Genomic DNA, 23,957 nt, shown 5'->3' with positions numbered 1-23,957 from the left:
TAAAGTTCAAGTTTTAGTAATAACTTTTTATAAAGCACCACTAACTTTCCTTGTTCTGCTCTTTGTGGTTAGGAGAAACATCCTCTCAGCATCCAGCCTGTCAAGTACCTTCAAGATTTAATCTATTTCAATATGGTTACTTCTCACTCTTCTCAACTCTAATGGATAAAGGACCCCTCTGTCCAACCATTTTTCATAAAATAGTCCTTTAGCCTGGGAGTCAGTTAAATGAATCTTCTCCAAACCGCTCCAAGTATAATAATATCCTTCCTTGAGTAAGGGGACCAAAAGAAGTGTGGTTACAACAGAATCCTGTAGAACTGTAGCAAAACTGTGTTTTATTTGTTTATGGGGTATGGGTTTCACTGGAAGGCCAGCATTTTACCTTCAAGTAAGTTTCTGTAAATCTGGAGTTAACTGAAGACCAGACATCCATACTTCTATAGTCCACTCACCTTGTAATGAACAATAATTTGCCTTCCTCATCATTTGCTGTACCCATATCCCAACTGAGATTTGTGGTCCAGGGTACCTAAAGCCCTCTGTACCTCAGAGTTCTGCAATTTCTCACAATTTGAATAATATGCTGATTTTCTATTCTTAAAGCCAAAATACAAAACTCAGAACTTTCCACTAATATTCCATCTGCTAAGTTTTTACTTAGACACTTAAGGTGATTTATTAGCTGAACATCAGCTGAACATTCTGAGGGCCAATGATATTTGAAATATAGGTGAATTGTGTACCCAGAATAAAATATTGACCCATGAACAATGGTTAAATCTTGAGCACTATTAAGAAGTTGGCAGCGCTGATAAATGCATCTTATTTAAAGCAGCCATTGGAATTGGTGGGAAAGGCCAGAATTGTCTTATCCCACTCTTTGCAGAAGAAGAGACAACAACAGGGAAAAGGCTCGCACAGATAGAAGAATGTCCCAGCTCAGCACCATTCTTAGTATGGAGGAGGTAGGACCATGCTAGTGCAAGGTTACATTACCTGAGGATGAGGATTATGAAAAATTGAAATATCTGTAGGAAAGGGTAATAGGACTGAATTGTGTAGAAAGGGACAGAGTGCAATCCTCCACATATGACAGCATGCCAAAAACATTGCTGTGTTGCAGGGAATCTTTTTTGTTTTCAAAGGCTTTTTTTGAGATTTCTCAAGGCTCAATTTTTGATGTGTGGACCACTGAATTTAATAAGCTTGTTAGCAGGCTTAACAGGTTATTGATCAGGATTAGGCCAGTTTCTGGATTTTGGCAACCCTCTTCAGAAAAGCGATTGATTATTATATCAGCATAAGGAAATTACCTGCCCATTCACTTCAGTTTCTGCCCAGGTTTCGCAACCCTCTGACCAAAAGGGAGAATATATTTTGCATCAGATACAGCAAGTTAATTAGCAGTAAGAATAATCCCTTTTCCCCCAAAACAAGCCATTTTGAAATAAAGCATTTGTTCCTGTATGTTACAAGTATGTATAAGCCAGTATTTTTTACACAATTCTAAACAAAAAATAACTTTACACCACAAAGCTGATGTGATCTTGCAGTATAGATTGCAGTGTTTCAGATGTGGGACAAGCCTGTACTGTCATTGCTCAATTGGCTCATATAAAACATGCAAAACAATAATAAAATGCTAGTTACATTTAAGGTTAAATAAATTTATGAACAGGCCTTTAAGAATTTGAACATTCCCTGAAAAGGTTTGAGGTTAGATACTTACTGGCAGAAGCATCCCAAAATTTCAATGAGCCATCTGCATGCCTATGAAAAACGGAAGTTTTGTTACAAATGAAAACTAATTGACATCAGGATGTAAGCAAATGGATTAGATAACTGCAAGTGCAATAAGTAAATTAGATGGTAGCTAAAAAATTGTGATGGGTGTAATAATTTACAAAAATTGGCTTTATTATCACAGAAATATTTTGTACATCGTTACTCTATAAGTGGACAAATGGACAGAACAAATAAATCCATCTGAAGAATCCAATAAACAAATGATAATATGTAAAAGCAATTTGCAATTTGATCTAATTCTTCTCAAAGATTTACTTAAGTAATGAAAAACTGTTACTGGCTGTCAAAAAAGTATGCCAGAGGAAAAGCACAACTGTACCATGTTAATATTTTGTTTGAACAGGTGAATAACTGCAAAATACTCCCCAGAGGATATGCAGACATAACCTATTCAATATAAGAAATTATACAATTTTTAAATTGACTGAAAATAAATTCATATTTAACAATTCAATTATTAAAGTCTGAACAATACAAACATTGAAGTAAAACTTCAATCTGTATCTGATCAGGATATTTTCTGTAAAATCTGAGCAGCGAACAACCTTGCGTACTAGCAGTGATTAATGACCACTTATACACAAAACTAGGATTAGAGCATACAGTTTGCCACTCATACAGATTACAATTGTACCTTAAATCTACCCTCCTTGGTTCCACAACTGTCAATAACTGGCTTTGATTTGATTTATTGTTGTCACATGTATCGAGATACAGTGAAAAGCATTGTTTTTGCATACTCCACAGACAGATTGTACCATATAAAGTGCATCAGGTAGCAGAACAGAGTGCAGAATACAGTGTTACAGCTACAGAGAAGGTGCAGAGAGAGATATCAACATTAACATTTGAAAAGTCCATTCAAAAGTCTGATAACAGCAGGGAAGAAGCTGTTCTTGAATCTGTTCATATGTGAATTCAAACTTTTATATCTTTTGCCTGAAGGCAGAGGATTGAAGAGAGTATAAACGGGGTGGGAAGGGTCTTTGATTATGTTGGTTGATTTCCTGACGCAGAGGCAAGTATGGATGCAGTCAATGGATGAAGCCTGGTTTGTATGATGGACTGGGCTGTGTTCATAATTGTCTGTAGTTTCTTACAGTCTTGGGAACAGCAATTGCCATGCCACACTCTGATGCATCCAGATAGGATGCTTTCTATGGTGCATCTATAAAAATTGGCAAGGGTATTCGTGGATATGACAAATTTTCCTTAGCCTCCTGAGGAAGTAGATATGGTATTGTGCTTTCTTGATTGTCATGTAGACAACCACGGTTCATGAATCTTGCCTTTCTTATCCTTTGCCTTCAACGAGACATGCCTATCTTGCACTATCTTTAACTTATCTTTGAAAGCATCCCACATATCAAATGTGGACTTCTCTTCAAATGGGTGAGATTCTGAATGATTACTTTGCATCAGTGTTCACTGAGGAGAGGAACATGATGAATGTTGAGATTAGAGATATAAGTTTGATTAGTGTTGGGTAGGCTAGAGTTCTTAAGGTGGACAAATCCCCAGGACCGGATGGGATCTATCCCAGGTTGCTGAGGGAGGTGAGAGAGGATATAGCTGGGCCCCTGACACATATCTTTGTGACATCCTTTATCACAGGTGCCGGATGACTGAAAGGTTGCTCATGTTGTCCCCCTGTACAAGAAGGGTAGTAGGGATATTCTGGGTAACTACAGACTAATGAGCCTGATGTCAGTGGTGGGAAAGTTGCTGGAGAAGGTACTGAGGGATAGAATCTATTTATATTTAGAAAAGAATGGGCTTATCAGTGATAGGCAACATGGTTTTGTGTGGGGGAGATCGTGCCTTATCAACTTAATAGAGTTCTTTGAGGAAGTGACCAAGTTGATAGATGAAGTTGATGTCATATACATGGACTTTAGTAAGGCGTTTGATAAGGTTCCCCATGGTAAACTATTAGAGAAAGTGAAGTCACATGTGTGCAGGGTGTTCTAGCTAGGTGGATAAAGAACTGGTTGAGCAACAGGAGACAGAGAGTAGTAGTTGAAGGGAGTTTCTCGAAATGGAGAAAGGTGACCAGTGGCTGTTCCACAGGGATCAGTGCTAGAGCCACTGTTGTTTGTGATATACATAAATGATCTGGAAGAGGGCACTGTTGGTATGATCAGCAAGTTTGCAGATGACATAAAGATTGGTGGAGTAGCAGAAAGCATAAGGGACTGTCAAAGAATACAGGAGAATATAAATAGACTGGAGAGTTGGGCGGAAAAGTGGCAGATGTCAATCCAGACAAATGTGAGGTGATGCATTTAGGCAAGTCTAATTCTAGAGCAAATTATACTGTAAAAGGAAGAGCCTTGGGAAAAGTTGATGAGCAGAGAGATCTGAGAGTGGAGGTCCATTGTACCCTGAAGGTTGCTGCACAGGTGGATAGAGTGGTCAAGAAGGCATATGGTATGCTTGCCTTCATCAGACGGGGTATTGAGTATAAGGGCAGGTCATGTTAAAATTGTACAAGACATTGGTTCGGCCACATTTAGAATACTGTGTACAGTTCTGGTCGCCACATTACCAAAAGAATGTGGACACTTTGGAGAGGGTGCAGAGAAGGTTTACAAGGATGTTGTCTGGTATGGAAGATGCTAGTTATGAAGAGAGGTTGAGTAAGTTAGGTTTGTTTTCATAGAAAAAAGGAGATTGAGGGGGGACCTGATTGAGGTTTTCAAAATCATGTTGAGTATAGACAGGGTAGATAGAAATACGCTTTCCCCAGGGTGAAGAATTCAGTAACGAGAGGTCACACTTTCAAGGTGAGAGGTGAAAAGTTTAAGAGGGATACATGCGACAAGCACTTTACACAGAGGGTGGTAGGTGTCTGGAAAGCATTGCCAGTAGAGGTGATAGAGGCAGGCTTGGTAGATTCATTTAAGATGTGTCTGGACAGATGCATGAGTAGGTGGGGAGCAGAGGGATACAGATGCTTAGGAATTGGGCGACAAGTTTAGACAGTAGGTTTGGATCGGCTCAGGCTTGGAGGGCCAAAGGGCCTGTTTCTGGGGTGTAAATTTTCTTTGTACTTTGTTCTATGAGTGGACTTGGACAGATTATTGGTGATCAACATTCCCAGGGACTTGATACTCTCAACCATTTTCATCTCAGCACCATTGAGGCAGACAGCATGTGCCTTCACGCTGCTTCTTGAAGTCAATCACCAGCTCCTTTATTTTGCTAGAGAGATTGTTGATTTTACACTAAGCTGCTAAATACTCAATCTCTTCCCTATATTCTGACTAGTCATTGTTTGAGATGTGACCTACAACTGTGATGTATCTTGAGCAAACAATTAAATGGAGTTGGGGCGGAATTTGGCCACACAGTCGTGAGTGTATAAGGAGTACAGTAGGGAGCTGAGAGCAGCCTTGCAAGGCACCAGTGCTGAGGATTATCATGCAGGAGGTATTGTTGCCTATTCTTACTGATTGCAGTCTATGGGTCAGGAAATCAAGGATCCAGTTACAGAGTAGGGAGCTGAGACCTAGCTCTCAGAGTAGGGAAATGAGTTGCTTGGAATTATGATGTTGAAGAAGAAGCTATAGTCAATAGCAAGGAGCCTGACATGATATCCTTGCTATTCAGATGTTCCAGAGGTGAATGTAGGGACAGGGAGATGGCATCTGCTGTGGGTCTGTTGTGTCGGTAGACAAATTGCAAAGGATCAAGGCAATTGGCTAGGCTGGAGTTGATGTGAGCCATGACTAACTTGTCGAAATACTTCACAATTATGAGGTTGAAGCTACCGGGCACAGTCATTGAGGCATGCTGCATGAGTTTACTTTGGCACTGGGATGATGGTGTCTTCTTGAAGTAGGGACATACTTCAGATTATAGTCAGCAGAGTTTAAAGATGTCAGCAAATACTCCCGCCAGCTGGTCTGCACAGGATCTGAGTGCATGGCATGGAACTCCATCTGGGCCACTCGCTTTCATGGGTTCACTTTCTAGAAGGCCGATCTAACGTCTGTAGCACTGACTGTGGGTACATGTACATTTGAGGCTGTTGGGACAGGGGATATTGTTACATTGACCTTCTGTTCAAAGTGAGCGTAGAATGCTTCGGGCTCATTGGATAGGGATGTATTGGAGCATGTGATTCTGTTCAACTTCCATTTGTAGCTCATTATATTTTGTAAGCCTTGCCACAAACGACGGGTGTCCATGTGGTTAGTCTGGATCTGAAACTTAGTCTGGAATGGGCGATTGGTGTCTCTGATGGCCTTGTGAAGTTCGCACTTGGATTTTCTGTATAGGTCAAAGTTGCCCGACTCGAACGCCTCAGATCTGGACTTCAACAGGGAGTAGATCTCCCAGTTCATCCATGGCTTCCAGTTGGGGAACAAGTGGATTAACTTCTACAGCATGCAGTCTTCTACATACTTACAAATGAAGTCTGTAACTGTAGTGGGATACTCATTTAGGTTGGCCACTAAGGTTTATCTATCAATCTCAGTTTTCACATATTCAATTGACTTAGATATAACAGATTTTCGGGCGCAGGTTTTCCAGTTTTCCACTTCCCATTGTCTGAAGAAGTTATAGAATCATAGCGTAACACAGCACGAAACAGACCCTTTGATCCAGCTTGTCCATGTCGACCAGGTTTCCCAAACTAAACTAGTCCTATTTGCCTGTATTTGGGACCATATCCCTCTAAACCTTTCCTATTCATGTACCTGTCTAAGTGTCTTTTTAATGCTGAAATTGTACTTGTCTCCACCACTTCCTCTGACAGTTCATTCCACATATACACCACCCTCCAGATACACTCGTTGTTCTAGAATCGTCTACCAGAGGAAGTGATTTACTTAATTCGCCTAAAAAAAATTAATTACCTTGAATCCTAAATTAGATCTCCTTTAATCTTCTCTATTCAAGGAGTGCAATTCTAGAATATGCAGTGGGAATTTATAATTTACATTTTATCTGGAATGCTTCACACTCAATCATAGTATTCTCTACTTCATTTGTTGAAGTGTTGCTGTTGATAGCAAGTCTGCGAAGTACATTTGCTTCCCTTGCTTGTATATCACGTCCAGTATACAAGCGGAGAAACATTCTTTAAAGATGTTTTGATGCAGATAGCAGTGATTTGAGAAAATGCTTTGAAGTGGCTTGTGCTCAAGCTCAATGAGCACTTTGTCCCTAAATGTTCATAAGCAAGGACAATGGCCAGGAACCCTTTCTCAATGTGAGCATAGCTCACATCTGTTATAGACCAAGCCAGATCCATCAAAATGTTTCAAGAAGGTAGCCCACACCCTAATTCTGCTAGTTGTTTTAAGCAGGTGTAAAGTGGATATTCCAAGAGAGAATCAGCTGGTGATTTAAACAAAACATAATTTATTTACAAGATTACTGAATGAAACACAAACAAAAGAGAACAGAATACCGAATAACTTATCCTATTCGAAAATCCAACAGGTCATCCCAACTTAATGATGCCTTTCCAAATACTTGCAACAAATGCTATAAACACCGCTTGGCATCAAACACAGGTTCTTACAGGATAGAAGTCAGAGAGAGAGTGTACCAGCCTCCACCTACTTCATTGGTTCTAGCAGCTGTTTCCACACTACTGCTAAAAACCAAACCAAACCAGAGGAAAGCTGCGCTGGGACAACTGGTCACTCTCCTTTCATTGTAGAAGTGTTTTTTTTAAATCTGAAAGCCTTCTGCCTGAGGCAGTCTCTGTTGGCTATTATCAAATTGGTTCTAAAACCCTTCACCTCCAGACTTTTCGAAGTCTGCGTCTTTTACGACATCTCAGAACAAAAACTAAGGACAGTATAACCTTGTTAAAGGAGCAGCTTCATCACACATTTGTGGTGCATTTGTTTACATCAGTCTTAATGCTGTGCATGCAAATGCAACCAAATGTCCTAGACGCATTAGGGTTACTCTGGTTTGGTCCCAAAGTCCAACTCTTGGCTAAAAGGATAAAGTAAAATTAAGTGCAGGTTTCAGTAATGAGAAAATGTAACAAAAGGGGTTAAATGCAAAGGAAGCCTGTAATCAGTAAAGTTAGTTTTCTCTTTTATTATCCAAACTTTCACTCGTACTTGTCTGCAGCGATGGTATCTTCCAAATGTTCGACTGATATGAACATAAGTGACTTCTGTACTCATCAAATGTGCAGTTATGCAAGTGACTGAATGGCTTTGAAAAAGCACTTTGCTTAAATGAAAAAGTAAGTCAAAACACTGAAAATTTCCTTGAACCTTTTAGCCTAATAATGGGGTAACTATGGTCCAAGTGCTAAACTCAATGAGGAAGCTCAAGGCTATTGTTTTTACATCCAGCAAGATATCGGAGACTTATCACATGATGTGAATGACCCTGGCATTCAAATGAATGCGAAATTCTTGCTATAATTGTGTCATTAACATATAGCTATTGGCCCACTTCATGTAAAACAAATTTTCAGATCTCGGTCAACACACATGATATAGAGTCATATAACATAGAAACAGATGCTTCAGCCCAGCCGGGCTATGCCAAACATAATCCCAAACTAAACTAGTCCCACCTGGCTGCTCCTGGGTCCATATCCCTCTAAACCCTTCCTATTCATGTGTTTACCTAAATGTATTTTAAAAGTTGTAACTATGCTGTTCAGCTTTTGCAAAATCCAATTCACAATCATATATTTGTTGGCTTCTACATGCAACACCAGTTTTACATCATCCTTTCTTTTCAGGAAATATTATTTTAGGGGTTACATTAAAGTATTTCATAAAATATTGGCTCACGAATTATAATAAGCATTCTGTAATATAAATGTAAAATCACTCAGGAAAATTTTACTGTGCAGTTTTTTACAATATGCACCAAATAATTTCCAAATGAACCATGCAAAAAAGGAATAGTATACAATTGAAATTCTAAACATAGTTTAACATTTATTCCGAAAAATGTTTTTTCAACTTCTGTGCATTTGCACCAGTAAAGTAAAACAATTAGCAATATCAAACTATTGATTCACACACTGTTTATTGTGTCCTTACCCAGTTATGATGATTTCAGGGTACGTTTGTGCACCCAAATTCCATGTGCCACCAGCAATCGGCCATTCCTGGCAAAATACAGAAGTATGAAATCTTAGACTGGTTGTAAAGGAAGATTTTCAGTTTTAACACCAGACATTATTTCATAAATTGTTTAAGGTAACTTTCACATCGAACCAAAGCTGAATCATTAACTTTAATAGTCTGAATCTATTTCCCTGAACTTGGCATAATTTTTATCAACTCTCCTTTAAGTAGCCTCTTATTGTAAAAATAAATATTGCTTAGAGGACGATTTCTGACTTTCCAGATCAGCAATTCTTTTTTATAGGTTACAAGCAATGCCCACGCTGGCTTAATTTTTTAAAAATAATTCACACGATGAGGGCATCTCTTACTGCGTTTATTACCCATCCCTAATTGCCCAGAGGGCAATTAAGAATCAACCACATTGCTGAGAGTCTGGAATCATATGTCAGCCAGTCCAGGTAAAGGTGGCAGTTTCCTTCCTTAAAGACATTAGTGAACCACTTGGGTTTTTCTGACAATTGACAATGGATACATAAACATCTTTAGACTCTTAATTCCAGATATTTATTGATGTCAAATTTCAGAACATCAACAGGGTCACTGGATAAGTAGTCCAGTGATCATACCGCTAGGCCATTGCTTCCCCATAAATGTAAACTGAGTAAGGCGAATCAAATTCTGTCAACTATGTTGTGTCTTGGTTCTTTCAAAAACAAATAATGCTTTTCAGAAACCATGATAGAAAGACCCCCTTCACATGCTTCTCCATTTTCTTTCTGAAGCCACAATTAAGCCTGCCTCTGCCATCCTTTTATGCAATAGATTCCAAGTTGTAACTACTTGGTGTTCAAAACTCTTTCCTCTTGCTGTCTTTGGTTCTTTTATCAATTTTCATTTAAATTAGTGTTCTCTGTTTCTTAACCATTTCTCATCTGGAGTAACAAAAAGAAGTGTTCTCGACATAGACTGATGACTAAACACTCCATATTTTATATTGTTCAATAGTACTTTAAGAAGTAAAAGCTAAAAAAGTTCTGCAAATAGAAGATGCTCCAATGATGATTGCTGACCGTGTGTGCTCACCGGTAATTTTTTTCTATCTGTCCATGCATAATTATGTGCAATATTAAGCTGATTTTAAAAAATTAAAATAAATTTCTAATTTGTTTAAAACTTTATTTTCTTAACTGATATCTGCTTTGATTTGCTTCATTGCATTATTAGATACTTGTCACTTTGTTTAATTATATTTATGGGAAATATAGCTTCTAGTGTGCATGGTCCAGATGTTTGCAAACGCACTATATTAGTCCTCATAAATTAAAGATAAAACAAAATTATTGATCTACTTAGACTATCTCAAGGACTTAGAATGCATGTACAAGTCAGTAAAGGAATTTATAAAAGAACTGAAGGAATTTAAGAGTCTACCGCCAACTACAGGGGAATATGAGAAACATTTATAATTCTATAACTTCTTTAAAGTGCATGACTTTCAAATGCATTTTAGAATCCCATTAAAACGTATCAAATGCTTAGATGGAAGACAGTTTGTAAGTAAATGAAGCATTGAATAAAAGAGATTTTGAGAAAATCATAGACCTATAGACTGGTTACAACATACAATTTCAGCTCATCAAGCCTTTGCCTGCTCTCTGGAAGAGTAATTTAGTTAGTCCAACTTCCTGGCTTTATTCCAATAAGCTTGTCACTTCTTTCCCCTTCAGGTGCTTCTCCAACCTTCTTCTGAAGCCACAAATGAGCCTGCCTCCACCATCTTTTTCGGAGATGGTTTCCAAATTGTAACTACTTGGTGTGTAAAACATTTTTTCATCGTATTGCTTTTGGTTCTTTTGTCAATAGATGTTCTCTGGTTCTCAATCATTTTCCTGATGAGATAAAGTGTTTTGAATAAATAGTGGGATGAAAGGCTCTTGTGGTGCAGTGTTAGTGTACTTGCCTCTGGGCCAGGAGGCCTGGGTTCAAGCCTGCTCACAGTATTCCAGATGTGATCTCACCAGCACCTTGTACTTCTAGTTGCTCTAGTGTTATTATACACCATAATAACATCTCTGAACAGGTTGATTATAAAAAGTGTTAAAAGGTGGGTCGAATGCTTCAGGGTAAACACTTGAAGGACGATAAAGGGGTAACTGAGAAGGAAGAGAGACTAAGTTGAAAGGGCTGTTACATATGTTACAACAATATCTTATAATTCAAGGGTTATAAAATGCTTGAAGTACTGAGACTGTGGAAAGTGTGGTATAAACTGTAAATTCTTTCTTCTTTCTTTCATTATAACGAGCAAAAATAAGACGTTCTTGATCAGATTGGCAACTTGAAACCAATAAAGCTCCATGGGGATTAGTGCTGGGGCCACAACTGTTTATAATATATACTAATGATTTGGAGAAAGAAAGTGAATGTACTGCAGCCATATTGGCAGACAACACAAAAATAAGTGGAAAAGCCAATTGTGAGAGGGATACAAATAATTTACAGGAAGATATAGATATGTTAAATAAGTATGTAAAATGTTGGAAGATGGAGTATAATGTGGGAAAATGCAAAGTTGTTCATTCTAGAAGGTAGATCAAAAGATCAGAGCATTATTTAATTGGAGAAAAACTGCAGAAAACTGCAAGACAAAGGGACTTGGAGTACTTGTGCACAAAACACAGAAAGCTAGCATGCAGGTAACAGCAAGTAATCAGGATGCCTCATGGGATGTTGGCCCTTATTCCAAAGGGAGAAGTATAAGAGTAGGGAAGTCTTACTGCAACTGGACAAGGTGCTGGTGAGATCATATCTGGAGTACTGTGAGCAGGCTTGGTCTTTCTATTTAAGGCAGTTTAAAGCATTGGAGGTAGTGCAGAGAAAATTCACTAGGATGATCCCTATTTGGAGGGATTGCCTTATGAGCAAAAGCTAAACTCTACTCACTGGGGTTTAGAAGAATGAGAGGTTATCTCATTGAAACATAAAGGTTTTTTTAAATTAGATTCCCTACAGTGTGGAAACAGGCCCTTCAACCCAACAAGTCCACACCAACCCTCCGAACAGAAACCCACCCAGACCCATTGCCCTACATTTACCCCTGACTAATGCACCTAATATCATGGGCAATTTAGCATGGCCAGTTCACCTGATCTGCATACCTTTGGACTGTGGGAGGAAACCAGAGCACCTGGAGGAAACCCACACTCCACATAGACAGTCTCCTGAGGCAGGAATCGAACCCAGGTCCCTAGCGCTGTGAGGCAGCAGTGCTAACCACTGAGCCACTAAGTCACCCCAACCTAAGGGGCTTGACAGGGTAAATGCTGAGAGGATGTTTCCCCTCGTCGGAGAGGCTAGAACTGCAACGCATAGTCTCAGAATTAAGGTGCACCAACTTAAGATTGAGACAAGGAGAACTTTCTTCTCTCAGAGAGTTGTAAGTCTTTGGAACTCCTTGCCACACATGTTATGAGGGAAGAATCCTTCTGTATATTTAAGGCTGAGATAGGAAAATTCTTGATCAGTTGGGGAATCAAGGATTAAAGGAAGCTGCAAGAAAGTGTATGTGAAAAATATCAGATCAGCCATGATCCCAATGAATGGCGGAGCAGGCTTATGCAGCTGAACAGTCTACTCCTGTTCTTATTCTTATGGTCTTATTATTGCGGTCTACTTTTTGGATTCATGTCCTATGTCCTTATCCTAAGATGCATCTCTGTCTTTCCTGGTAATCTTTGATGTTTATGTAAATTACCTTATCTTTATATCTTTTAAATTCAAAAGCTTGATTGCTGCTTTGGATCTGAGCCCATTGCTCCTATTTTCCCACAGTTGCCCATGAGTCCCATATTCATTCTCATCAGCCATGCCACTTTTCATTTCAGCCATTACCCTGCCTTCATAATAATGTTGTTAATCACGATTTATGTCACAAGATTAAAGGATGGGTCGACAGAGACATTTAAGGGGATATTTCAGAATACTCAGAAAACATACATTCCAGGGAGAAAGAAAGATTCTACTGAAGTGGTGCATCATCCATGGCTAACTAAGACAGTTAAGCATAATGTTATAAAGTTGAAGGTGTGTACTGTACCTTGAAGAAAAAGTAATTGCTGTTTTGAACTAAGAGCTTACATGCGCCCGTGATATGATTAGATGGCAGTTCCAGAGTGTACTGGAAAATTGAAAATATGTAACATTTGGCTGTGAAATTGATTCCTGAATTGGTTGCTGTTTTGATAACAATTCAAATTTAACCAATCAGTTTATGTTATGACGAGGATACTAAAACCCAGTCAAGTTTGAATTTATTGTTTTGCCAACATTGAACCATTGAGATGATCCGATATTGGGGATGTAAAAATGCGGACATTTTGAAAATTGGAGAGAGCAACTGTCATTGAGACAGTCCCAAGAAATTCAGAACGCTCTCCGTCAAAGGTACCTTTTCATATGAAACATATTTGCAGTAAAAAGAAAGGAGGCCATATTTAATACAACCCAGTGTGGCATCAAGGAACCATTGCAAAACTATAGTCAATGGGAATCGGGAAAACTCTCTGTGGTTGAAGGCATATCTAGTACAAAAAAAAATGGCTGTAATGCTGGGGTCAGTCATCTCAGCTGCAAGACTGACATCATTGCAGGGGTTGCTCAGAGTGGGGTCCTAGGCTAATCAACGGGGAAATGATTCTCACCTTTTGGGTCCTGTATGGAAACTAGGATATGACAGAGCAATGCAACCCCTCAATACATTGATCGAATCTAAGCTCTGGAATCCTGCCACAAACAGCCATAAACTACGCTGGACAATTAAGCAACTAGCAGGAGGAAGAAGCTCTCCAGATATTTTCATTATGAATGACAAGGGAGCCCAGTGGATCAGTGCAAAAGTCAAGGCTGAAACATTTGTAAACACTTCCACTTGAAGTGCTGAGTGGGTCTTCCAAATCAGCCTCCTCCTGAAAGATTCTGGTCAAGAGCCAATTTGGTTCATTTCATGTGATATCAAGAAACAGCTGAAGTCATTGGTTAATACAAATGCAATGGGCCCTTACAACATACCAGAAATAGTATTAAAGAGTTGTGCTCTACACACAACTATGCTAGTTGTTCCAGCACAGCTACAAAACTGGTATCTACCAGAATTATGTAAGTATGTACTATCCAGAAAGCCAGAACAAATCAAAGCTGGTTAACTGCTGCCACAATCTATTTTCAATCATCAGTAAAGTGATGCAAAGAGTTATCAACATTGCTAACACATCACAATTCTGCCTAGTTTTGAGTTGACAGTAAACAGATTTAAGAATAGCTTCTTCCCCGTTATTGTCAGACTAATGAATGGATCTTCATATATTAGAGTTCATTTTTCTCTGCATCCTCTCTGTAGCTTAACACTATATTCTGAATTCTGTTCTATTACAATCAAGTACTTATGTAAGGTATGAGTTGTTTGGTTGACATGCAAAACATGATTTTTCACTGTATCTCGGTACATGTGACAATAATAAATCAAATGAAATCAGACATAGAATTGTTAAATTTGATTCCCTCATGGAGGTCATTAATATATATTATGATTAGCTGGAGTATCCTCTGTCGGTTTCTTCTCTGTCAACAAATTCTCAATCTATGCCAAAATATTACCCCATCCCCTGTGCTTTAACTTTACCCACCAATCTCTTGTTTAGTTAAACATGATTTGCTTTTCATAAGACGATGCTGGCTTTGTCCAATCAATTCAATGTTTTCCATATGTTCTTGGTCCAAACATATAGAAAAGAGCTGAACTCCAGGGTTTAGGTGAGAGTGACTACCCTTAACATCAAGACTCCATCTAATCTGGAAATGGAGGAATGATTCTCACATTTTTGGTCCTGAATAAAAGCAGAGAAATATCCTCCCCAGAAGGGCAGGGCTTTGTGAGATCAGGAATAGAGTCCATAAAAAAACAGGAAGAACACTGAGATTATATCCTCAGCTTTAACCGAAGATGAAGCTGCCTGGGAAAGATTGAGAACGAATGCCGTAGGAAACTGTGACTCTGAGGAGACAGACACAAGCATCTGTGCACTTGTCACCAAATACCTCACAAGTTTTGTTTTGCTGGAAGCTGAATACCCAGACAACTGCGCTGGGACTACTGGGTGGCAGCATGGGGAGTTGCACTCATCTGCTAGACTGTGACAAATGATGAAATTTCTTCCTATACTGGATGCACTTCAGTCTAACATACTCCTTCTGCTTACTGTGTCTCCATGCTACTTTCCCAGAAGCAGATCACCTTCTATTTCCTTAGAACCTCCAGGAGGACCTGTAGATCTCAATATTGAATTGAGACATTGTCTTTATCTCTCCACATGATTCTGATGAATTTGATTCAATTGTGTTCAAGTCTGGAGACACTGCAGCATAACAGCAGCTACAGTAACACCTGACATGTTCTGTTTTAATTAGACCAGCACTTGAACACTCCCATATCCATTCCTGACCATGTGTTCACTAAATGCCACTGAATCCTTCTTTCGGTCAAGGGGTACTTTCCTGAGAATTTAGATCAATGACTGCTTTCTCTTGGAGTGCAAAAGGAGATCTCAGTCATAATCCCACAGAATAAAGTGCAGTAAGTGCAGGTCGACAATATAGGTCGAACACTCTTGACAATGAAGTAAAAGTCACAGAGCAATCTTGGAACAGAACTAAAAGCGAAAGTCCTCATAACCAAGTTTAGATAGCTGCCAATAATAGTAATAATCAATTAATAAAGTTGACAAAACAATATTAATTGGATAGTTGCAGAAAATTTGAAATTTATTCTGAGGTACCAAATAATGGGCAACTAGCTTTGTCACATTGTTGACACAAAAGGCAAAAATGGCGCTGGTTACTTGGAGCTTTGAAGAATCATTGGATGATGCAGATGTTAGATTGCAATCTCCCATGATTAGAAATGTAACCTTAAATCTTAAAATGATTTTGATTACATATTCATGGGAATGGCAGATCAATAAATGCAAAAGCTACATTTCTGGAAGGTGATACTTTTCTACATAGAAGTGTTTCTGAAATTGCCCCAAGGGTGGGCAAATGCTGAAGAAAAACTATGAAATCTAAATAAATGAATGATGCATCCAGGGTGTAGTATTTCACATTGCACTCTTTTGCTGAAAATAAATTGTTTTTTAAAAAAAGCAGATCGTAAAATATTTTATTTGTATCATAAGGGAACATGTTTTGGCATCTTCATCATGCATTTTAATTTCTTATGGCGTCCTAACAAATCCTAATGAGATTCAAATAGTCATGCTACTGACAAAATGAGCATTACATACACTGGCCTACAGGGACTGAAACTACAAAAAAGTTATGAGATTGAACTTTATGGCATGTGTATCTTAAGATAGTTGATTAGCATGCTAAAACCTAATGGAAATTATTATTTTTGCAGTACCAGGCATTTACCCCAAAATAGGTCAATATAACAGGACACTTGGGAAACATTTAACAAATAAAATACAATGGTACATTTGCCAGCAGTAGAATAGTCCTACTGCACCAATATAAGCTTACCTTTGTGCTATATCCCTGTTTTTTTTGTTGTTTCGCTCCCACAGAATAAAGTGCAGGTATCAAATCAGGAGGACAATCGGCAAAATACGCAGAGCAAGTCACTGGAGACTCATGCAGATCCATTGAATATGGATTTTCAAAGATAGGAAAACTGACCAGAGAAACCAAAAATAGTAATATATTTTAAACAGTAAAGAAACTTTTATATTCAAACAATTAAATCATAATTGTGGTTAACATAAGACAGAAAATAAGGACAGAATTTAATAGAAAATGTGATATTAATTTGCTATTGCTTCCCTGAGTCCTCCCCTGTACACCTCCATATTGAATCAGGTGAACACTGTTACTTAAGGACTTTATTCTTCTGCTGGATGAGTGGCAATAGTTGGAGCATCTGATTAGGCATCCTGTCATCCAGGAAGGGTCACCCCATTGAAAAATCAAACCCCTGTACTGACGCCTACTCCTTTCCAAGACTGGCTGTTTTGATTTTAGTGAACCCCACAAACCCACCTTCTTCCAGGGCTTCTACAATCTCTACTGGTCCAGGTCTATTACCGTCCTAGCAATGACTACCATCACTGGGACTAAAACACTGTGGCCCTCTGACTGATTTCATCGTACTGACCAAAGAGCAGTTGGCTTAATGATTAGTCAGCAGCCTTCCAGGTTAGGACTTCCACTCTTAAAGGGCCAGCATTGAACATATAACATAGAATATAGAACAAAGAAAAGTACAGCACAGAACAGGCCCTTTGGCCCATGATGTTGTGCCGAGATTTAATTCTAACGTAAAATATAGTAACTTAACCTATGCACCCCTCAACTCATTGCTATCCATGTGCATGTCCAGCAGTCGCTTAAATGTCCCCAATGACTCTGCTTCCACCACCACAGCTGGCAACGCTTTCCATGCATTCACAACTCTCTGCATAAAGAACCTACCTCTGACGTCTCCTTTATACCTTCCTCCTAATATTTCAATATATGACTTCTTGCACCAGTCAATCCTGCCCTGGGGAAAAGTCTCTGGCTATTGATTCTATCTATTCCTCTCATTATTTTGTACACCTCGATCAGGTCTCCTCTCTTCTTCCTTCACTCCAGAGAGAAAAGTCCAAGCTTATTCAACCTTTCTTCGTAAGGCAAGCCCTTCAGTCCAGGCAGCATCCTGGTAAACCTTCTATGCACCCTCTGCAAAGCCTCAGAATCTTTCCTATAGTAGAGCAACCAGAACTGGACACAATATTCCAAGTGTGGTCTCATCAGGGACTTGTAGAGCTGCAGCAAAACCTCATGGCTCTTAAACTCGAACTCCCTGTTAATGAAAGCCAAAATACCATATGCTTTCTTAACAACCCTATCCACTTGGGTGGCATCTTAACTGATTACCAATAGGATGTAGAAAGCGCCACTGCAGTGGTAATTTAATTCAGCCCCAAGTATCACTGCAAGTTACAGCACAAAAAGTGGCCGATTTCTAATGAAATTGAAGCAGAGTTTCTTTGAAAAAGAAACTCCTCTGTATATTGCCTGCATATAGACATAATTATGCAAACACATATTCTGCCCCTTTTGAGCTGGATGTGCACTTCCAGAGCACATCAGTGATCATAGGAAGTTTCTGCTGAAAGAAATGTATCTTTTAATTCAGTGGAAATGATGCAAATCCCTTAGAAATCATTTGAAGGTTTTATATTAAGGATACATGCCAGTTTTCAGAAATTCCTAAATGAATATTGGATATTTTTAAAGGATGGGTTTTAAAAGATAAAACAAATTCTGTGGATGCTGGCAATCTGAAACAAACACAGAATACTGGAGAAACTCAGCAGGTCTGGCAGCATCTGTGGAGAGGGAAACAGAGTTAACATTTTGAGTCTGGTATGACTCTTCTTTAGAATTGGACTCTACCAAAAAAGAAAGGAAAACAATTTTTTTTCCAAACTTTGAAATCTAATAGTTGGTAATACAAATGTTTGTCAAACATAATTGTAACAATTCTCTAACAAACACTATAACACATATTAGGTTTATAATATTGATACGACACACTACCTCTTAAAATTTAAGGTAAAATGAAATAAATTGTTCTAAAATCTACTTCACAGGAAGGTTGGGTGATTTGACTGTTCATGATTAAAAGGGATCCAAACTGTTTCACTGGTCACAGTTATCAATTTAGTTCCAAGATAATGGAATGCTGGACTTTTAAGGACAACTAATCAGCTTTTCTACTTAGATACAAGGCCTTGTGATTCAGATTGCCATGGAGAAGTAGAGGAAGTCACTGTAAAATTCAGGTTATAAACTTGCCTAGAATATCACTGAGTGTCACAAACCGTGTTTCTAGTCTATCTGGAACCAGGTGAAAGGCATCATTTAAAGACTAAAAAGGTTTCTATGGGTTGCTGTGCAGGAATTCAGGTGGAAGCTCATGCTTAAACAAAATTCATGGGGAGTTATAACAAGGATGAAAGAGTCACCTAGCTTGAGTTAGAGGGAGAGTGTCTGGGTCAAAAAACCCCCTGTGGACAACAGTTCTAAGATTGCAAGTTACCAGGGTGAGAAAATAACAGGAATGAACTTTCAAGAGCTAAAAGTCATTTTGGATTAATTTTGGGAAAATTGAATGTAAAGGACAGTGTAAAGTATCCCGCAAGGTGTGTTTTTTCAGATAGGCTAAAAATAACAAGAAATAGCAGTTCTGTTCTGTGGTTTAAAGTATAAGCTGCTTGCAAGGATGGTGTTTAGTGGGCAATGCTTTTAATTTGTTGTTACAGTAGTTGTCTTATAACTTAAAATGTCATTGTGTCATTATTTTGACATTTAACTAAAATTTCTTTTCAAAGGCTATTGGTCTCTATTAGTGTCGTAACATCTAACTCTCGTCAATGGCCATTTCACTGGTGAACTTCTCTTTAATTAGTAGTACAATCTGAAGCTGCTCTATTTATCTTGTTATCTTTTGTTTATAAAGTTGCATTGCAAATATTTTGATCTTTTTAACTCTCAGCAAGAGTATTTAAGTAAGAGAGTTTGATCATTCATTATTAGTAAGTTTTGTAAAGCTGTAATTCAGTCTTGATTAGTGTTTGCTTATTTATGGCCAGTTCAAACCTGAAAGAGTAAGAGAATGTATAGTGCTATTTCCAAACTGTAATCTTGCCCTTATTTGTCACAAATACAGTCCTACTGAAAAAATGAGGAAGCCTTTAAATTCAGAGTTATACAGCACAGAAAAGGTCCTTCAGCCCATCAAATCTGTGTCTATAACAGTTACCACTAAAGACACTCTCATCCCAATTTCCTGCACTTGTCCCATATCCTTGAATGTTATAATATTTCAGTGCTCGTGCAAATATTTTTTAAAGGTTTAAGTTTTCTTGCCTCAATTACCTTCCCAGGTAATGCATTCCAGACTTCCACCACCCTGAGTGAAAATGTTTTTTTTCTGAAATCCCCTCTGAATCTCCTGCCCCTTACCCTAAAACTATGCCCTCTCGTGATTGACCCCTAAACCAAGGGGAACAGCTGCTTCCTACTTACCCTGTCCATACCCCTCATTATCTTGTACACCTCAGTCATAACTCGCCCCTACCACTCTGCTTTCTCTGTTCTAAAGAAAACAATCCAGGCCTATCTAGTCTCTTCTTCTAGCTCAATTGCTCCAACCCAGGCAACATCCTGGTGAACCTCCTCTGTTCCCTCTCTAGTACTATCACATCCTTCCTGTAGTGAGGTGAGAACTGCACATAATACTCCAGCTCTGGCCTAACCAACACTTTGCACAATTCCAACATTATCTCCTTACTTTTATACTCTGCCATGACTGATGAAAGCAAGTGTCTCATATTTCTTCTTAACTATTCTATTCAGGGATTTGTAAATAATTACCCCAAAATATTTCTGTTCCTCTGAGCTACCCAGTGTCCTGCTATTTATTAAATATTCCCTTATCTTGTTTCTTCCTCCAAAATGCAGCAGATTTTCCATGTAAAAATTATTAAACATTTTAAATATTGTAATAACATCCATGAATTATCTAAATGTAACATTTATTTCAAGATGTCTGGTGAGTATGTTTACAGCGAAACTAATAAATACAGTAGTGTAATCTCCAAACACAGCTTGTGTCTTGAGTGCTGCAACACAGAGATCATGTGGTCATGAAACAACATCTGGTACTTGGCTTATTTGCATGTCGAGTGCTGAAAGGGATATCACTCCAACTATGAGAACACAACATCCCTTTTCATCCCAAAGGCAACTGAAAACCATGATCATTGGGTACTAACAATGTTAGTTAACAGAAATAGGGATTATAACATTGACAAGTACATAAGCCTAAGAATCTTTACATTGTTTCCATGTTTTGACAAATGCTTAGGATCTTGTTATGGAGTAATCTTCTGCAAGTTTGGATTTCATGCTTTACTGTTCTTGGTCTGCAGATGTGCCATTGATGTGTTGATTGTTATCCTGGGATTATTTCTCATTTGCTATGCACGACTGATGAATTGCATACTTTCTTCAGCTGACTCACTGCTCCTCGGTTTTACTTCATTAGCTGTCACAATTTCATTAAGCCTTGGCTTGCTGCACACTTCAGATATCTTTGCACATAACCATGCTCCCATTGTGATGCGTGCGACTCTGAGCATTTGTAATGTGTGTAGCTGATTCATATCATGCATCAACTTCATCCCCTCTTGTTTGTCGAGAAATGTATTCTCCATCTTGGAGAATTTAGATAAGTAGTTTCAGTTATGGTAATCTGATCAGTGTATCAAAAGTGACCATTTTGGAAACAGTTTTGAAGCAGATGTCAAAAAATATATCCCTGTACTTTTCCCTGAACTCATTGTAGTCGAGGTAGTGCACTTATCATTGGTTTGCAGCAAATCATTTCCAATCACTAATAATTAGTTTCCAAACAGATATGTATGGAATCTTATGGTACTGAATAATACAGCAAATGTTTCATGATCTATGTTGGAATGATCGGATAGCATGTATGATGACCTTTGGATCCAAATGCAATTGGTTTGCCATCTAGCAAGAAGCAGAGTCCTAGCCCTTTCTGTGATGTGTTGACTTCCAGGATTATTCTCTCCCTTGGTAGTTATACTGCAGGATGTAGTTTGCTGCTGCCAGTGCTTGTTTGAGAGACGCAACGTATGTTGATGATCCCTATGCTACTCAAATATGTCTTTCTTTCGGAGCTTTGTCAATGTTTATGCTTTGTTGGATAAATTTGGTGTACATGGTGCAAAGAAGTTGAAGAATCCAAATCCTTTCTATAGATCTTCTTTGTTTAGTGGGCTAGGAATTTGACTTACATCTTTCACTTTATGGGACAGCATCTGGAACCTGAATATATAGTCAAAAAATTGATTTACTTTACATTAACCTGCACTTCTGGTTGTTGAAAATTAACATTTTGCATTGAGCTACTACCGGCAGTGAAATGAGATTCTAATCACGCCCTTTTTTCAGTTTTGTTAACACTGCAATATCATCAGAAATGCATACGCATACAAGCATATTTTCTGTAAATCTGGTATGTTGGTATGTAACCAGAACAGATCTTGACTAACAGATCAACTAAAAGGTAGTTGCTGAAACCCATATTTTCCAAATGGTATTCTGAAGCTATCTTAGCGACGTGTACCAACCAAAATCGATGTTTGGCATCTGGCTTGGAGAAGAATTTGACTCCTGTGAATTTTGGATTCAGTCCCTCTAGTGTTGGAATCTTGTGTAGGCAACTCTCTAGGAGAAGTTTAGATATCTCAGATCTAGACATAATTGATTGCACCATCCTTCTTTAGGATACATGTAAATGAATTAGTCTGTGTAATGATCCACATGGCGGATTATGCTATTGTGTTCCATATCATCCAACTTCGTTGGATGCAATACGCATCACTTTTGAAACTTCTTATGGCATCAAACATGTTTGGATACAATTGTTGTAAATCTTGGACTGAGTAAATGTCAGTTTCCTTGGACTCTTCTGTGAGATGAATACCTTGGTGACCTCATAGATAGTCACAATGTTAGGAGTATTACAACCTGGTACTCTACTAGTGGTCTTTTAGCAACTATTAGACAAAATATTTGTGGCTATCACACTGAATTTCCATAGTAAACCGATATAAGGGATTGTGATACATTGTATGCAGCTAATTTAGTGGTTGTCAGTTGTACCATTAAATTCTAATGATTCTGGAATATGTCCTTCAGAGTTCAGACTGGTAGGATATTTCTGTCAGTCTTGGTTTTGAGAGTGTGTTTGATAAGTTTCTTTGGATAAATGACGTTGATTGTGGTTGACTTCATCCAATAGAAAACAAGTTCATCCTCTGGTTGCAAAATATTTTAACATAGAAACATAGAAGATAGGAGCAGGAGTAGGCGATCTGGCCTTTTCAGCGTGCTCTGCCATTCATCATAGTCATGGTTGATCATCCAATTCAATAGTCTGTTTCCTCTTTTCCCCATATTCTTTGATCCCTTTAGCTCCAAATACTATACCCAAACTTGTTTCCATGTGTATTTTGATGACTCCACACTATCCCTTAATGCAGTCCACTTTTCCTTTCTTTGAATTTTGGCATACTTTCTTTTGGTTTGACACGGGCTGACTGGACAGTCATTTAAATACAAAATAGTTTTTAGATAAGGTGGATTTGATTTCGCTGGCACCTGCATGAAACTGTCCAAGTTGGAGATACTTAGTTTGAAAAAAAACTTATTTCCTTTTTTTTGTACTGGGGGATCTTCTGGATTGCTGTTACATTCTTTTTGCCCTGTTCCCTTTGGACTTCTAGTTGTAAGGTTGATTTATTCTTTGTTTTATTTTGCTATATCTAAGCTGTGCAACGTATAACAATTTTTTTGTGTAATCTAAATGTAACACAAATGAAGTTCATTAATTACAGTTACTTGGTGGGTTTATTTACAGCTAAACTAATATATACCTAGTTTGATCTACAGACTTAGCCTAAACTGTGAGTGACACAGAGCACAGAGCTTATTCTTATATGAAAACATCTGGATAATTGGCTCATTTGTACATTGAGCTCTTAAAGGGACATGATTCCAAATGATAACACAACACTGTTTGCAAATATAAAAGTAGGGCTCAATGATGTAAATATGTCTGTGTAAATATACTTACTTGCTTTGTGTCAGATCGACAACAATCAAATCTTTTTCAAGAAGCACAACAACTGCATAAGGTTCTTGAAATTCTGTTAAGCAAAATTAAACAGAATCTAATTATATTGCAAAAAAAAAGTATGTTGTAATTTGTACATGGAATACAGGTGTCACTGGCTACTATCCATCCTTAATTGTCCAGAGAGCAATTAAGAGTCATTCAGGTTGCTGTAGGTTTGCAGTCATGCTTAGGCCAGATCAGGTAAGAATGGCAGATTTTCTTTCCTGAACAGTATTCATGGGGCAAATAGGTTTTAAACAACAATTAACAGCGGT

General features: G+C 38.3%; 1 protein-coding gene across 1 annotated transcript in view; it reads right to left on the bottom strand.

Moving 5' to 3' along the window:
* LOC140486319 (syntaxin-binding protein 5-like) overlaps positions 1–23,957 on the bottom strand; it is a 549,610-nt gene that overhangs the window by 206,555 nt on the left and 319,098 nt on the right. The window contains exons 11-14 of the mRNA XM_072585292.1: positions 23,641–23,713; positions 16,452–16,602; positions 8,847–8,914; positions 1,733–1,773 (exon numbers count right to left, since the gene is read on the bottom strand). Of these exons, the coding sequence (XP_072441393.1) occupies positions 1,733–1,773; positions 8,847–8,914; positions 16,452–16,602; positions 23,641–23,713 (333 nt within the window). The remainder of the gene's footprint in view (positions 1–1,732; positions 1,774–8,846; positions 8,915–16,451; positions 16,603–23,640; positions 23,714–23,957) is intronic.

This window comes from Chiloscyllium punctatum, chromosome 15 (genome assembly GCF_047496795.1).
Source record: "Chiloscyllium punctatum isolate Juve2018m chromosome 15, sChiPun1.3, whole genome shotgun sequence".
Taxonomy (NCBI): Eukaryota; Metazoa; Chordata; class Chondrichthyes; order Orectolobiformes; family Hemiscylliidae; genus Chiloscyllium; species Chiloscyllium punctatum.
Note: the sequence above shows the minus strand (reverse complement) of the source record. Positions and strands in the feature narration are given on the sequence as shown.